This window comes from Sciurus vulgaris (genome assembly GCF_902686455.1).
Source record: "Sciurus vulgaris genome assembly, chromosome: 4".
In the NCBI taxonomy this organism is placed as follows: domain Eukaryota; kingdom Metazoa; phylum Chordata; class Mammalia; order Rodentia; family Sciuridae; genus Sciurus; species Sciurus vulgaris.
In genome coordinates this window covers 35670906-35688202 of record NC_136464.1, presented here as the reverse complement: position 1 = coordinate 35688202, position 17297 = coordinate 35670906, and the positions used below count along the sequence as shown (strand labels likewise).

Sequence of the window (17297 nt, the reverse complement as noted above, 5' to 3'; positions counted from 1 at the left end):
TTGTGTTTTGACAAATCTATTCAAATTCTGTAATTTTTATTTTAAAGTTTATACATGCTCATGAGAGAAATAGAAAGTAAAAATAATATCATTGCTCTCAAAATCATATTTCCTGGTACTGTATGGTAACAATTATATTGTGTTGTATATCCCTCCAAACTCTCTGTAAACACATGTGCTTTCTATTTGAGATTTTTTTTTTAATAAAATTGCCCCTTTACTATTCTTTACCAATTTTTTTTCTGTCAGTAAATGTAGACTTAACCCATCAGATTTTTTTCTTCTTTTCTCATCAGATTTTTAATTTTTTTTTTTATTATTTTGATTCATTGTACACAAATGGGGTACAACTTTTCATTTCTCTGGTTGTACACGAAGTAGAGTCACACTGTGTAATCATCATGCACGTAGGGTGACGATTGTCTCATTCTATTATCATTCCTTCCCCCGACCCCACCCCTCCTCTCATTTTCCTCTACACAATCCATCCTTCCTCCATTCTTGCCTTACTGCCACTGCATCCTCCCCGCCCGCCCATTATGTATCCTTATCCACTTGACAGAGAAATCATTCGGTCTTTGGTTTTTTGGGATTGGCTTATTTCACTTAGCATGATATTTTCCAACTCCTTCCATTTCCCTGCAAATGCCATAATTTTATTCTTCTTTATGGCTGAATAATATTCCCATCAGATTTTAATAGCTGCTAACTATCCCATTATCATATCCCTCTATAATTAATTATATCTACATTTCATTACTTGAAAAATTTTCTCTATTATAAATGAGGTCCTAGTACCTATATTGTTTTTTGCCTATTTCTGGTTATTTCCTGAGAATTCCAAGTAGGATTGCTAGGAAGGTTTATACATGAAGGCTTTTGGCACGTTGGCAAATTGCCTTCCAGAAAGAATTTATATACCACATGTATTCTTAAAAATTGTATGCAAAAAATTAAAAAATAATAAATACATCATATGCAGATTTTTCTGGAGGAAAATGAAATGTGTTTACTTTCTGCTCACAAGTTTTGAGGATTAGAAGTCCTTTAAGATGGGTGTGGTTGTACATGCCTCTAATCCCTGCTCTTTGGGAGGCTGAGATAGAAGGATCACATGTTTGAGGCCAGCTTGGGCAATTGAGGGAGACTGTCTTAAAAATAAGTTATTGGTCTATATATTGAAAATATTTTTCCTTCCACATTTTTTTTGTGTGTAAATTTGTTTTATGAAGTTTTTATGTATGTGTGTGTTTGTGAAGTTTTAAAAATTTTTGGTGTGCTAATAGTTGTGAATGCTTTTAGGTAAAGTTTCCTAGTGTGTGAAACATTGGAGGAATATTACTTATTATTTTAAGGAAGAGATGTGTTTTGGCTTGACATAGCAAGTAGGATAGCAAAGTAAGGCTCTGATACTAGTTTTGTAGGAAATTTAATTATAAAGTCAAGTCAGTGAAAATTTATAGAATTTGGCACTAAGTGAATCTTAGAGGACTCTAGGTGAAAAGCCTTCCCAATGCAATAGTACTTTTAAAGATATCCTGAAAAATGGTCATCCATCATCTGAACATTTTTTGGTTATTTATAAGGAGGGTCACTGGAATTACAGTTTGTAATTGCAAAGAACTTCAAATTTACTTTAATATAAAGATTATGATAGTGAATTTCATATACCCATCATATGAATTCAATAATATATCAAGAGTCATGGCATTTTTTAGAGCCCTAATGCTAAGAAAATTCTATGTAACACTGTTTAAGTTTGTCTTTATATAATTCATGCTTTATTCCTAATTGTTTTTTGTTTTTTTTTTTTTTTTTGGGTGCTGGGGATCGAACCCAGGGCCTTGTGCTTACAAGGCAAGCACTCTACTGACTGAGCTATCTCCCCAGCCCCCTAATTCTGTTTTATTGAATTACCTGGGAAAAAGTCTTTATTAAACATAAAGTCAGATTAGTTGGAGATAGTTTTTGAATCTCTTGTATGTTTTCTTAGTCAAACTTTGTATTCCTTGGTTTATCAGTATATTCTATAAGAATCTGTAATCTTTTCCTATGCTTTTATGTCTCACTGGCTTTGTTAGCTCTCCCTTAAAAGATGTTTACTTACAGATATTTTCAAAGTGCAGGGGTACAAAATGTAAAACAAAAATCACATCCTGAATCTGAATCTACATTGCATTTTGAATTTAATTATACAGAAGATGCTGAATATATTTGTGTTTTTCATATTCTTTGGCTCTAGGCTGTTAAGATAAAGTCTGTGATTTAAGAACCATAATTCTTACAGTGTTATACTTAGATTTTTGTAATTTTTTTGTAAGTCAAAACTTTAAACATTCAAACTCTTGCAGTTTGCTTTTCATTCATTCATCTGAAAATTTGAGTTGGAATTCTCATTTGTATCTGTAATCTTTAATTTTTTTAATTCTAATTTGTAGTTCTTAATTCTTAAAATCTGTATTCACCTGATCTTTTCATCATTAATCTTTAAAAATTTCATATCATTTACAGAAATATAATTCTTCAAAGTCTAGTATATCTAGTATTATTCACTTTAAGATTTATGTCCCACTCAGTGTACTTTTTTTTTTTTTCATAGCAGGGATTGAACCCAGAGGCACTTAACCTCTGAACCACATCCCCAGTCCTTTTTTATATTTTTTATTTAGAGATAGGGTCTCCCTGAGTTTCTCAGGTCTTGCTAAATTGCTGAGGTTGGCTTTGAACTCGTGGTCCTCCTGCCTCAGCCTCCGGAGTCATTGGAATTACAGGTATGCACTACCATGCCTGACCTCAATTTTTTTTTTTTTTTTGCAGTGCTGGGGATTGAACCCAGGGCCTTGTGCTTGCAAGGCAAGCACTCTATCAACTTAGCTCTGTCCCCAGCCCCCTCAATATATTTTTTAAAAAATTGAACTGTACATGTTGATGTACCTATTAGGAAATTAATAGTATCTTAAAAAATATAATTTTTTAACTTTCTTTGTAAAGTTCTCTAAACTTTGTTCCTAGTTCCTTCCCACATTAAAGACCCCAAACAGCATAACATTTAAAAATTTACTTATTTAAAAATAGTACATATGGTAAAAAGTTTTTGAACAGTACGGAAATCTAGAAATTGAAAAGTAAAAATTTCCTCGTTTTCCCTGCACCACTTTTCCTCTTGCCCAAGTATAACTAGCATAGTCTTACTTCTATTTTAAAAGCTTGTATACTAGCAAAAAAATAACATAAATATTGTGAATGCCTGTATGTATGCAGTGAATGAGTGCCTCTTCCCCATATATGCCATTTTCTAGATAACATTAATATAAGTATATGTAATAGAAAAATTTATCTCATTATTTGATGTTCTCTTTGAAGATAGGAACATCTTTCAGCATGTTTATGGAACATTTACATTTTCCCCCTGATTCCCAGTAGGTATATTTGTTTCTGGGTTGGTGACCTTCAGATAACTTTTGTTTTTTTCGTAAATCGTTGGTAGTATTTCTCTGGTACAGTTGTTCCATGCTTAGCCCTTTACCTGGGTGCAATTTAAGTAGTACAGAGCCATGCAAATGAGCCTTGCTGTATGTAAACTGATTGTCAACTTATATTTAAAGATAAGATTATTAAGCATATAAAATGATTTAAATCAAATATTTGTTTTTTAGATGTTTAAATTTAATAATGGCATAATTATTATTTCCATGTTCTATTTATTAATGTGATACTCATTTCTAATTAAGGAAAGTAATTTTAAGCCTGAAGTTTTAGAGCCTAAGGAGAAAGTTGGCATGTGCTTTGGTGCTCACTTAAATTCCCAGTTGCTTGGGAGGCTGAGGCAGGAAGGTTAGGAGTTTGAGGTCAGCATGAACAACATAGCAAAAAAGAAAGAAAATATATATATACACATATACACACACACACACACACACACACACACAAATTTTCATGTTTATGTCCTTAGTTGGGTTGGCTTTCTACTAGTCTAAAACCTCACTCTGAAATTTGTTGACTGTATTGAGAACTTCAAGTAAAATATCACCCCCTATCCTGACCTGACCCTTGATCCTGTAGATTGAACCCAGGACCACTCTACAGACAAAGTTGTATCCCACCCCTTTTTTATTTTTACTTTTTGAGATAGGATCTTGCTAAGTTGCCAATGCTGGCCTTGAACTTGGAATCCTCCTCTCTTTCCTCTCAGGTTGCTAAATACCACTGTTTAAAAAATTTCTGCTCTATAAATTATTTAAGATACAGTCTTAGAGATTTTATGAGTTTATCATGTGCTAGTCTGATGGGAAATTTCAAGGGTATGATTTTAATTTTACCTTTCAAGAATTGATTGTGTTTATATTGGCATATAGGAGAAAGAAGAATGAGTGTGTAGGGGTGGTATTCTTTGAAAAAATAGGTGTATATTATATTTATATTTATTCTGTTGAAATTTTAGATTCTCACACCTTTCTTACTGAGAAGACTAAAATCTGATGTTGCTCTTGAAGTTCCTCCTAAACGAGAAGTAATTGTGTATGCACCACTTTCAAAGAAACAAGAAGTCTTTTACACAGCAATTGTGAATCGTACAATTGCAAATATGTTTGGAACCAGTGAGGTATAGTGTGTGCTTGAAATGTACTGTAAATGTGATATGATAACATAAAATTTCACAATTAATGTCATACTTATAGCTGTTTACCTGTTCTCAGGATTTGTTGTATGAATTTGTAACTGAAATAATAAGGCATAAGACCAAAGGTGAAGAATTTTTTCCTAGTCAGTAATCTTGAAATTTAATTGGTCTCTGCTTTCCCTGCTGAATGATGATCTGCAATGCTTGTTAACAGAATTTTAAATTCTTATGTCAGAGTAACTTAATCATGCTGTCTGGGAATGGATTTAGAAATGAAAGTACACAGCTGGGTGTGGTGCTATATGCCTCTGATCCCAGCACTTGGGAGGCTGAGGCAGGAGGGTCCTAAGTTTGAGGTGAGCTTCAGATATTTAGTGAGATCCTGTTTCAAAAAAAGAAGGGCTAGGAATGTAACTCAGTGATAAAGTGCATCTAGGTTCAATTCCCAGTACCAAAATAATAGCAAAAACAAAAACATCCCACAATCACTTAAATTTAAAAGCTTGCCATCTAGATTATTTCCCTCCACATCTGCAGTTCCTTTACAGGAAGATGGAATTGATAGCCAGGAGGATTAATAGACTATTTGAAAGAATATACATTGTGGTCACCTACCAAATTATAAGAAATGGTGGTAAGATGTGATTATCATGTAATAAAATTAGGAAATTCATATTAATTCAAAAGTCTTACATATCCTTAATTTTTCTCTATTGAGTAATAAAGATACTCTCAAATTTTCAGATATTGTTATCAGTGATAAAACAAATTTTATGCATTTGCATTTGAGTATAGATCATGGCTCTATGATAATTGTGCCTTTGGGTAAAAGTTGATGAAAGAACCAGCGTGGTAGCACATGCCCAAAATCCCAGCAACCCAGGAGGGTGAGGCAGGATTGCAAATTTGAAGCAAGACTCAGCAACTTAGATGGATCTGTCTCAAAAAAAGGGAGGGTAGGGGCTGTGGATGACTCAGTGGTTAAGTGCCCCTAGTTTCAATCTCTAGTATTCCTGCCCCATCCCCCCAAAATTGATGAAAGACAAAATTAGTTTTTATTTAAAAGTTCATTTGTTCATAAAAATATTATATCATACTTTGTTTATAGTTAGAACTTCATTGTGTAGCTTTTTAAACAGGTATTTAAATTTGTTCTTTTTTAGAAAGAAACAGTTGAGCTAAGTCCTACTGGACGACCAAAACGGCGAACTAGAAAATCAATAAATTACAGCAAAATAGATAATTTTCCTAATGAATTGGAAAAATTGATCAGTCAAATACAGCCAGAGGTGGACAGAGAAAGGTGTGAGTTTAAAATAACTTTAAGTATTCTTGAAATTGTAATGTTTTTTGCATTTCTTATATTTACATATTAATGTTTTTGATAGAACTGTGGTGGAAATGAATAGCCCTATAGAATCTGAAGTTAATCTGAAGCTGCAGAATATAATGATGCTACTTCGTAAATGCTGTAATCATCCATATCTGATTGAATATCCTATAGACCCTGTTACACAAGAGTTTAAGGTGAGTACTGTTTAATAATTTGTTATTTTGATTTCTGTAACTTCTTAATATTAGGGTAAACTGTTATTTTGCTTGGTTTATTATTTAAAATAAATGCTGTGCTGTTTGTCATATCAGGATTTCAATACTTCTAGTAAGCTGAGGCAGTCTTTTCCCCCCCATATTTTTTGGGGGGGGGGGGTGCTGGGATCGAACCCAGGGCCTTGTGCTTACAAAGCAAGCACTCTACCGACTGAGCTATCTCCCCAGCCCCTCCCCCCCATATTTAGAGAACTATACGAGGGTTGGAATGATAGTCATTTTTTGTGGGCAGACCAACTAATAGTCTTCCTTTCTTTATGTGACTAGCTAAGAATTAGTCTAAATTTTGTAAAGCAGTTGAGTTCTACTTTTGCTCTCTTAGAGATGGTTGTGATAACAGTTGGGGACTTTCATATTAAATAATGAAATTGCCTTCTTAGGCAGATGATAGAAAGAATAGCATAGTGTTAAAGAAATTGTTTTTAGTGAAGAAGGATTTTATACTAATTTATAGCAGAATTTCTCAACCCTGGTAGTATTGACATTTTGAATCAGATAATTTTTATTTAGGAGGTAATGTCCTGTGCACTGGAGAACATTAATTAGCATCCTTGGCCTTTGGTTGCCAGTAGGTCTGCTTTCCCCATTTCTGAAAACCTAAAATGTCTCCAGCAAGTGCCAAATGCCCCCTAGGGGTGGAAGGCAAAATCGCTTTTATTTGAGAACCACTGCTTTACATTCTTGAGTAAGGAAGATAAAGCTTTCCTACTCAAATGAAAATCTCTTGCTGATGAGGAAATTTTACCAAAAGATGAACTTTTTTAAACCTCATAGATTGCTTTTGTACTCATATTTTCTTTAATTTTTACTAAGAGTTCTAATAGCAGTGTTTGTCCATATTTTATTCAGTTATAAACCTCAACGTATACACAGTGAGTGACAAATTCTTTGAGAGAGGAGTGGGAAGAATAGACTATGGTTCACAGATAGGTTCATGATTATACTCGAACTTAATTTTTATATGTAATCATTTTAGAGTATCTTGAAGTAACTACTAATTTAAAAATATTTAATAACAAGGTCAGTTTTTAAAAGTTTTATGAACTTATTTTATTTATCATTGAAATGGAGCTATTAAAATATTGTTAATTTTTATAAAGCAAATGATTGGTACTTATAGTGACAGTTTTCTTTTTTGTCCATTTTAAGATTGATGAAGAATTGGTAACAAATTCTGGGAAATTCTTAATTTTGGATCGAATGCTGCCAGAACTAAAAAAAAGAGGTCACAAGGTAGTAATTTGTTTGGAATTTTGATTGTTTATTTTTTATGAAGCAGTATAGATACTATGATTATTAAGATGTATTTTAATTTCAGGTGCTGCTTTTTTCACAAATGACAAGAATGTTGGACATTTTGATGGATTACTGCCAGCTTAGAAATTTCAACTTCAGCAGGCTTGATGGGTCCATGTCTTATTCTGAGAGAGAGGAAAATGTAAGACTATTTATGTTATACGTAATGAAATTATTATGATTTTTGTAGTACCATGGATTGAACCTAGGGACACTTAACCACATAGCCATATCCCCAATCCTTTTTATTTTCCATTTTTATTTTGAGACAGGGGCTCATTAATTTGCTTAGGGTTTTACTGAGTTGAACTTGCTATTTTCATGTCTCAGCCTCCCGAGTTGCTGGGATTACAGGTGTGTGCCACTGTGCCATCACTAAACTTTGTGTTGCTCATCCCTCCAACCTTTTTTTTTTTTTTTCCTAGGGATCAAACCCAGGGATACTCAACCACTGAGGCATATCCCCAGACCTTTTTTGTACTTTTTTTAGAGACAGGGTCTCACTGAGTTGCTTAGTGCCTCATTAAAAAAAGTTTAAAGTTGCTGAGACTGGCTTTGAACTCTTGATACTCTTGCCTCAGCCTCCTAAGCCACTGAGATTGTTGCGATTACAGGCATGTGCCACCATGCCCAAGCCCCTGCCCTTTTTTTTTTACTTTGAGACCAGATCTTGTTAAATTGCTGAGACTGGCCTGCAACTTGTCTTCCTTCTCCCTTGGCCTGAGTAGCTAGGAGTAGCAGGAGCTACCATGACTGGGTCCATTCTGTTTTGATGCATTTCAGGATAAATTTACATATGCATTACTCTTTTCTTCAGTGACTTCATATATATTATTTGGGGGTAAAAATTACATGTTCTGAAATAAATAAGATACATTTGTTGAATACTTAAACACACACACACACACACACACACACACACACATATATATATATATACATTTATACATAGAAACATGTCCCAAATACCCTATTAATACATAGAACATTATCATTAACCTAGAAAGTTTTCTATGCTTCCTCCTAGTTAATCTGCCCTTCTCACCCACTCGGTTTCATAGGCAAAATTTCAACTTAAAAAGTTAGGGAAATTTATGAGTTTAGGATTGAAAAAAAAAATTCTTAAGATACAAAGCTAACTTATTATAAGAAAAATGATTTTTGTTTGTGGTGGGCTGACAGATATGGCTCCATGAGAATGTTATAGGCCAGACTATAAGGGAAATGACTAAACAGATTCTATTTTGCTCTGAGACTCCATGTTATGTAGGAAATAGGCTTCTCCCATGGGAACACCTGCCTCTGTACCCATTATCAGTTACTTAGCGTGACATGTTTAGCAATACAAAATGACAATTCTTACGCAATGAAAAATTGCTCTCTTTTAATCTCTATTTCTCTTAACCAATGTACCATGTAAATGGTAATTGTGTGGATGTTAGTAACCATTCTTTAGTTTGTACCTAGGAGAGATTTTATTAGTTAACATAATTGTTTTGTAAATCTGAAAGATTGATTTGGTATCAGAAAAACCTTTTGTCCTATCAGAAACAAATCTCTCCATCCCTGGTCTTTTTTTGTTCTTTTTTGGTACCAGGTATTGAACCCAAGAGTGTTTAGCCACTGAGCCACAACCCAGCCCCTGCCCCCTTTATTTTTATTTTTAGTTGTAGATGGACACAATATCTTTATTTTTATGTGGTGCTAAGGATTGAACCCAGTGCCTCCCACATGATAGGCAAGCACTCTACCACTGAGCTTACAACCCCAGTCCCCTTTTTTAAAATTGGTTTTCATTTTGAGGCAGGGTCTCCCTAAGTACTGAGGCTGGTTTCAAACTTGTGATTCTCTTTGCTTTAACCTCCTAAGGATCCTTTTTTTGCTTTTCTCTTTCCTTCCCTCACCAGCGATTGAACTCAGGCTGTCACACATACTAGGCTACCTACCACACTCTACCACGTAGCTACATTTTCAGCTTCCCCCATTCCCAGTCTTAGTGGTTGAAGTTATTTCTTTGTAAATTTGTTGTCTTTGCATCCTTTTTTCTTTTAGATGCACAATTTCAACACAGATCGAGATGTGTTTATTTTCTTAGTGAGTACACGAGCTGGTGGTCTGGGCATTAATTTGACTGCAGCAGATACGGTTATCATTTATGATAGTGACTGGGTAAGTTGAAGGCATAGCAATATGCTGACTATTTTTATTCTGAACTTTTAATCCTTTGTACATATTATAATAATTTCATTTATCTACTTTCAAACTGTCTTTTAAGGTAAGAATTATTGCTCATTTTTTCTACATATATTAACTTGTAATGCTTTCTTTTGAGTATTTAAACATTTTCATGGTTTGTCATTTAGAAGCCAGTCTACTCTGCAAGTCAAATTGAGCTAAGGCAACATTAAAAGTTAAAAAGTTTCTCATTGGATCATGAATGTTGAGTTTATGCATTACTTACGAGTTTAAATTAATTTTATCCGAATACTATTAAGTGTTGTTCTATTTTTCCTTTTAATTTGAAGAACCCCCAGTCTGATCTTCAGGCCCAGGATCGATGTCATAGAATTGGTCAGACAAAGCCAGTTGTTGTATATCGCCTTGTTACAGCAAATACTATTGATCAGAAAATTGTGGAAAGAGCAGCTGCTAAAAGAAAACTGGAAAAGTTGATCATTCACAAAAGTAAATGACACTGTGGTACTTTTTTGCTTCAGTTGTGTGTGGTGGGGGCAGGGATCTGTTGTGAAATTCTGTTATTGTCATTGTTATTTTCTTTATAAAAGAAGTTGGTGCAACTTGATAACACAGGGTTTAAATAAATAGTGGGAAATAGAGAACTGCTAACACCCTATACTAAGTTGGTAGTGATAGACATGAAGAACCTTAGCAATTGTCTAGATGTGGTACGGAGGGGCAGAGAAGGGTCCAAAATAATTTTAAGGTGCAATATCTTACTCTGTCATGAGGAATTTGGCATGTTATTATTGCATGTTTCTGATTAAGATAATTGCTTGTCAGAATTTTTATGAAAGCTTACAAGTTTAGTATGTTAAATATTAGAATAGTAATTATATATTGAAGTAGTACTATAAAAAATATTTAAGTATTGAATACAGTTTAAATTTAGGTGAATTTTATCTGTAGTGCTAATGATTCTAAAATTTGTTTTCAGAATTTTAAGAGATTAATTTCACACAAATTTTGTTGACACTTTTTTATGGAGGTATAATATACACAGATATAAAGTATATAACTTAATTGTGACAAATGTATACACTTATGTAACTATCATCCACTTTGAGAATATTTCTATCATCCAATAAAGCTTTCTCATGCACCCTCTTCTGTCATTCTTGCACATCTGATTCTTACTCTAGTGGGCAACTACTATTCTGATTTATAAATAGATTAGTTTTTAATTGTTTATTTTTATGTATGTTGTTTTTCTCTTGTGAATTTTGATTAACATTTTAAGATTCATCTGTGTTGTTTGTATTAGGAAGATTTTATTTGCTGAATAGTTTATTAATCCATTCATCCTTGGGGCACTCAAATCACTTAGCTACATCTCCCTTTTTTATTTTGAGACAGGGTTTCTCTAAGTTACTTAGGGCCTCACCAAATTGTTGAGGCTGGCCTTGAACTTGCCATCCTCCTGCCTTAGCCTCCCTAGCTGCTGAGACTCCCTCTTGAACTGCTGGGATTATCCATTCTTTTGTTCCTGGATATTCCATCTATTTGCAGGTAGTGCTTGCAATGAATAAGCTGCTCTTCTATGAGTCTCTATGGACATAATACATTTATTAGTTCTTGCTTTTGAGGAGGGTGTATGTTTGTCTATTGAGAATTGCCAAACTTCTAAGTGAATGTACCATGTTATACTTCCACCAGTAATGTCTGAGGATTTCAGTTGTTTTCTTTTCTATCAACATTAGAGGTTTTTGTCCTTTTAAAAATGTGATCTCAGCAGCTCAGGAGACTGAGGCAGAAAAATTGCAAGCTCAAAGCCAGCTCCAGCAATTTGGTGAGGCCCTAAGCAACTTAACAAAACCCTGTCTCAGAATAAAAAATTAAAAAGGTTTGGGCATGTAGCTTAGTGGTTAAGTGTCTCTGGGTTCAGTACCTAATACCAAAAATAAATAAATACATAAAATGATAGCCATTCTGAATATTCTGTAATGTATGTGATTTTAAAGGAATTTTAATGTGTTGAATTTGTTAACTTATTTTTCTAGATCACTTCAAAGGGGGTCAATCTGGATTAAATCAATCTAAGAATTTCTTAGATCCTAAGGAATTAAAGGAGTTATTAAAATCTAGAGATTATGAAAGGTAAGCTTTCTTAATTTTAGAAAAACATAACTTACAGTTTTGATTTATTTAAATACACTGGAATATTTTATTTTTATAGGGAAGTCAAAGGATCAAGAGAAAAGATCATTAGTGATAAAGATCTTGAGTTGTTGTTAGATCGAAGTGATCTTATTGGTAAGTATCTCATACTTTTAGTCCTTATGGAAACTTTAAAAAATAGACATAAATAGTGTCATGAGTCCCATGAACAATTAATGCGTTCAGCAACATTTAGCCAGTCTTGTTTTGCTGACATTTCTCTTTCGTTGGAGACGTAAAATCAAATCTCAAACATGATGACATTTGGTCCATAAGTACTTCATTGTGAATCTTCCACTGAGAACGTGTTTTTAAATACAGCCATTATTTAATACAATTTCATCTATTACCCACCCAGTCCATTCACACTTCCTCATTTGTCTAAATTTTTTTTTAAACATTTTGAATCAGGGTTTAAATTGCATTTATAGTCATGTCTCCTCTTTTATAATACACCCCTTTTTTTGTTTTTCTGTGCCACTGATTTGTTGGGAGAACTTGAGTTATTTGCCCTATGGAATGGCCTGCATTCTCAAAATGACTGATTTTCCTTCCCTTTCTGTTGTCCTTTAACTTGTTACTCAATCTACATATTTTCTGTAAACTGGTAAATAGTTCTTAATACTTAATAAGATTGAAGTTCCATGTCTTTGCTGAGAATAACAGTGCTTTGTTATTATTTTATATTAGGGGCCTGTCTGGGTTTCTTGTTTGTAGAGCACTAAGATTGATCATTCAGACAGATCTTAATACTTCAGAGTTTCTTTTCAACCTTTATTGAACTGCATGGTTTTAACATGTTGGTTGCTTAGAACCATTATTTCCTTGGGGTTTTGCAAAATGATGATTTTCTTGTTTTTTCATTCCTTTAGCTGGGATTTATCTATGTGAACTTTCCATTAACTCTGTTTACCCTGAGATGTAGGAAAGGCAGGATAAATTCCTTCTTTTATTTATCAGTTTTTAGAATAAGTTACTACCTACAATGGTGACCATAAATTATTTTGAAAACAAAGGTAATATTTAAAATCCATCACTTCCTAATTATTTTATAACATTACTATTATTTATGTTCTTGGTACTTGTTTTTTTTTGTTGTTGTTGTTGTTTTTGATACTGGGAATTGAACTCAGGGGCACTTTACCACTGAGCCACATCCCCAGCCCTATGTTGTCTTTTATTTAGAGACAGGATCTCACTGAGTTGCTTAGCACCTCACCATTGCTTGAGGCTGGCTTTGAACTCAATCCTCCTGTCTCAGCCTCCCAAGCCACTGGGATTACAGGCGTACACCACTGTGCCTGGCCTCAGTGCTTGTTTTTTGTATGGTAGGAATAACATGGTATCCTACTGCTCATCTTTTCCAGCTGCACTCAGTGATATTGTGCTGGCAGCGTATGCCAGACAAATATGCAAAAACTACAAACTGGGGTCTTGGGAAGTTGTGAACATTTATTAGCATACCACTAGGGCTTTCTGTGACTCATTGAATTTAAGGAATTAAAAAATATATTAGGGATGTAAATTCTTTAGTAGATCTATTTTGTGAATATTCTCCCAGTTTGTGGCTTATTAGCATCTTATTTTGTTTTGTTTTGTTTTTGTTTTTGTGGTGCTGGGGATTGAACCCAGGGTGCTACCAACTGAGCTATATTCCCAGCCCCTATTAGTGTCTTTTGAAAGTAAAATTTTATATTTTTGTTGAAGTCCAGTTTTTACCAAGTTTTTTTCCTTTCAGTCATGATGTTCATAAGTAAGTTCTTAAACTGGTAAAGAACATTGATCTAGATTATCCAAAAATCAGGAGTAAATAAGCGTAAAAGCTGTCACTTGTACAGTGTAGAAAGAGGTCTTAATAACTAACCACAAAATAATGACAGGCTAGAGGAATAATAAATTGGAATCCAGATTACTTGTATTTATAGATGGTCTGACTGCCTCCATAAAAAGTTCAAGGGAATCCAGAAGCTTTTAAGTAGAATAAGATTTCTTAATAATCAATGGTGTGTCAGCAATAATTACCTAGTAAATAAACTGTTTATAGCAGCTATGAAATTGGTAAAAAGTCTACAATTAAATTTAAAAAAATCCCTTTAAGACCTTCATGGACAAAATTATGATTTGTTGAAGGCTATTAACATAAAGACTATATAAGTGTATAGTATTAGTATTCATATCAAATCTTTATTGCTTTTTAAGAATTATGCATTTCAATTAAAATTTACATGAATGAATAAAGGGTCAAATACCAAGATAATTTGGAAGCACAACATAATCTACACAAGGCATTAAGTGTTATTAAAATGTTATAGTCAGTGGAGACCCATGAATTAGCATATGGTGAGATATATTAACTAGTGGTGCAATATAGTGAGCCTATAAAAATAATCAAACTTTGGAAAAAGAGTGACAGAGAAGGCATTTCAAACCAGAAAGGGAAAGTTCCTATTGGTCAATCCATTATGCAGGATTTTTTTTTTTGGGTCGGTGCTGTGGATTGAACCCAGTGCCTTGTGCTTGACAAGTAAGCACTCTACCAACTAAGCTTTATCTCCAGCCTACCAGGATAATTATTAATAAAGGAAAAGTAAACTTGTAGTCTCCTTACCTCACAGTGTACCTTTGTGTGTGTGTGTGTGTGTGTGTGTGTGTGTGTGTGTGTTGCTGGGAATTGAACCCAGAGGCACTCTACCACTTAGCTGTATCCCCAGTCCTTACTATTTTGAGACAGGTCTTGCTCAGCTGACCTTGAACTTCTGATACTTCTGCTTCAGCCTCCCATGTCACTAGGATTACAGTTTTAGGCATGTGCCACCATACCTGCCATTCTGGAAGTTTTTGATAAGTTAGCAATCTATTCAAAACCTCAGTTTTTTAAAAAAATTGTACATGCTGAGCAAGTGCTCTGCCGCCAAACTACATCCCTAGCCCACAGAACCTTAATATTAAAAGCAAAATTTCAACTTAAAAAGTTAGGGAAATTTATGAGTTTAGGATTGAAAAAAATTCTTAAGATACAAAGCTCACTCATTATATGAAAAAAAAGATTTTTGTTTGTGGTGGGCTGTCAGATATGGCTCCATGAGAATGTTATAGGCCAGACTATAAGGGAAATGACTGAACAGATTCCATTTTGCTCTGAGACTCCATATTATGTAGGAAATAATCTTCTCCCATGGGAACACCTGCCTCTGTACCCATTATCAGTTACTTAGCGTGACATGTTTAGCAATACAAAATGACAGTTCTTACGCAATGAAAAATTGCTCTCTTTTGATCTCTATTGCTCTTAACCAATGTACCATGTAAATGGTAATTGTGTGGATGTTAGTAACCATTCTTTAGTTTGTACCTAGGTGACCCATTTCCTCTTCTTTTGATGATCTCATCATGTTAGTTTGTAATTTCAAATCATAGCAACAGACACTTATGATTGATGTGATTTTTGGTATAAGAACCCCTACAACCCTGTGGTCGGGGCTGGTCTCCCAATAGCCATTTTTTGGGGCATTGTGTGAGACAGTCAGTCAGCCGGTTTAATAAAGACTCAAATTTGGACTTCTCAGTGGTGATCGGTCTGTTCTTAAGTTGCGCCCCATAGCATGTTGTGTTAATATTAAAGACATAAAACAACAAATAGATACTACGTATTTATAGTGATTTGGAATGTTTATAAAGGTAAGTTTTTCATGATATCTTGCTTCTCAACTCTTAACCATGATTGATTGGGCTTCTTTTTAAAACATCTCTGAAAGCATAATTAAAATTGGTGTTCTGTTTATTGCCCTATGTGTATATCTTAAATTTAACAGAAGAGATTTTGACTAGTAAGTTGCTGCTTCATATTGTGTGTTCCCTACAGGCTAATTTTAGTTGTCGTAAAGTGTACCTTTTTCCTTTTTTTTTTTTTAACACTTACTGGCCGAGAGAGTATCTCACATACATGTGAGTTTTTATATTTTGGACATATGGTACACTTCTCATAAAATTGTATTGGAAATTTATGATTTTTTCCAGGTTCTTACACTTTTTTAAAAAAAAGTACTTGTTCTAATATTTCTTTTAGATCAAATGAAGGCCTCAGGACCAATTAAAGAGAAGACAGGGATATTCAAGATACTAGAAAATTCTGAAGATTCCAGTCCTGAATGTTTGTTTCAAATTGAAGCTAAAGAATGACTTAAAAGTTTTGTTTACATCTAGTTAATTTACTTATTGGTTTGGAAATTCAAATCGTCTACAATTTTTTTCATTATATCATTTTACATAATGTAACTAGCACCATTGCATACTTAATAGATTATAATTTTCTGAGCCTTTCTAAGAAGGAAATACATATTAAGTTTATATTTTCAGTTAATATTTGAGACTGGGTAGTACTCTTGAGTATGATCTGATGTGTACTTAACCATTGCCAGATTTATACAGTCTTCCTGTGGAAGTTTAGTAAACATCTCCCCCCCAACCCTTCTTTTAGCAATGGTTCCTAGGTTTTGGGTACTTCAGTTATGGAGTAGGCTTTGATGGGGGGAAATGGGATTATGCTTTCTATTGTTGAAGTAACAAATTGTTTGATTTTAGAATCTATAAGATAGTTTGTCAAATAAATGTTCATTATAAGATGATCTCATTAAATTATTTTGTCAGGAAAGTAATAGTTTAGGTGAAATAATAGCAAAAGGCAACTTGTATTGGGATTCAACATTATTGTGTTTATTTAGTTTTATTCACTGGTACTATAAGAATATATGGTATAAAGGTTTTGATTCAAAATTGAGTTAACACAGAAAAGGTTCTGGAAGAAACTGAGTAGGCTTGATATAAGACAAATTGGAAATAGTATATTATGCAGAACAAGAGAGATGCCAAGAGCTTACAGGAAGGATGGTAGATTCAACCAGAGAGAAGGAAGCAAGATCCTGGAATATAACCCAAAATCCATAATGAGGAGCATAAAGGCCAAAAAGAGAAGAATTTAGGCCTTATGTGAAAGAATATCACAACATGAAGAAATTTTGAATGTACTCTTGGAGAAAGGAAATGCTCCTTGATCCATAGGTTTCTATACCGGTTGTTTAAATTTCAGGGAAAATTACTGTTGCCATGTATACTTATAAGCTGATCAGATGAGAATGCATCAGGTTCCTGGAATCAAGGCTCAGGAATAAGACTGTCTTAAGAGAACATTTGAGCAAGGTTTTTCTTCTTTTTTTTAAATATATCGAAGTATTTGCCAGTCAGAAAAGCAGACTAACTAGTCTTGCTTGAAATTCACAATCCATGACGTTAGTGGTTTGATTATTCATTGTACTAGATTTTGACAGCCTGTTCTCCTAAATGACTGTTTTATAGTTTCATCTCTGCCATATCTGATATT

At 33.8% G+C, this 17297-nt stretch overlaps 1 protein-coding gene across 2 annotated transcripts in view; it reads left to right on the top strand.

The window, feature by feature from the left end:
• HELLS (helicase, lymphoid specific) overlaps positions 1-16545 on the top strand; it is a 38019-nt gene extending 21474 nt beyond the window's left edge. Inside the window, exons 13-22 of one of the 2 annotated variants that reach the window (XM_079137872.1) lie at positions 4442-4603; positions 5785-5924; positions 6010-6148; positions 7379-7462; positions 7548-7667; positions 9578-9694; positions 10051-10210; positions 11764-11860; positions 11940-12016; positions 15987-16545. In XM_079137872.1, coding sequence (XP_078993998.1) covers positions 4442-4603; positions 5785-5924; positions 6010-6148; positions 7379-7462; positions 7548-7667; positions 9578-9694; positions 10051-10210; positions 11764-11860; positions 11940-12016; positions 15987-16099 — 1209 coding nt within the window. In that variant the 3' untranslated portion in view covers positions 16100-16545. The remainder of the gene's footprint in view (positions 1-4441; positions 4604-5784; positions 5925-6009; positions 6149-7378; positions 7463-7547; positions 7668-9577; positions 9695-10050; positions 10211-11763; positions 11861-11939; positions 12017-15986) is intronic. The other variant, XM_079137873.1, reaches the window with a different exon arrangement.
• Positions 16546-17297: the final 752 nt, after the last annotated feature.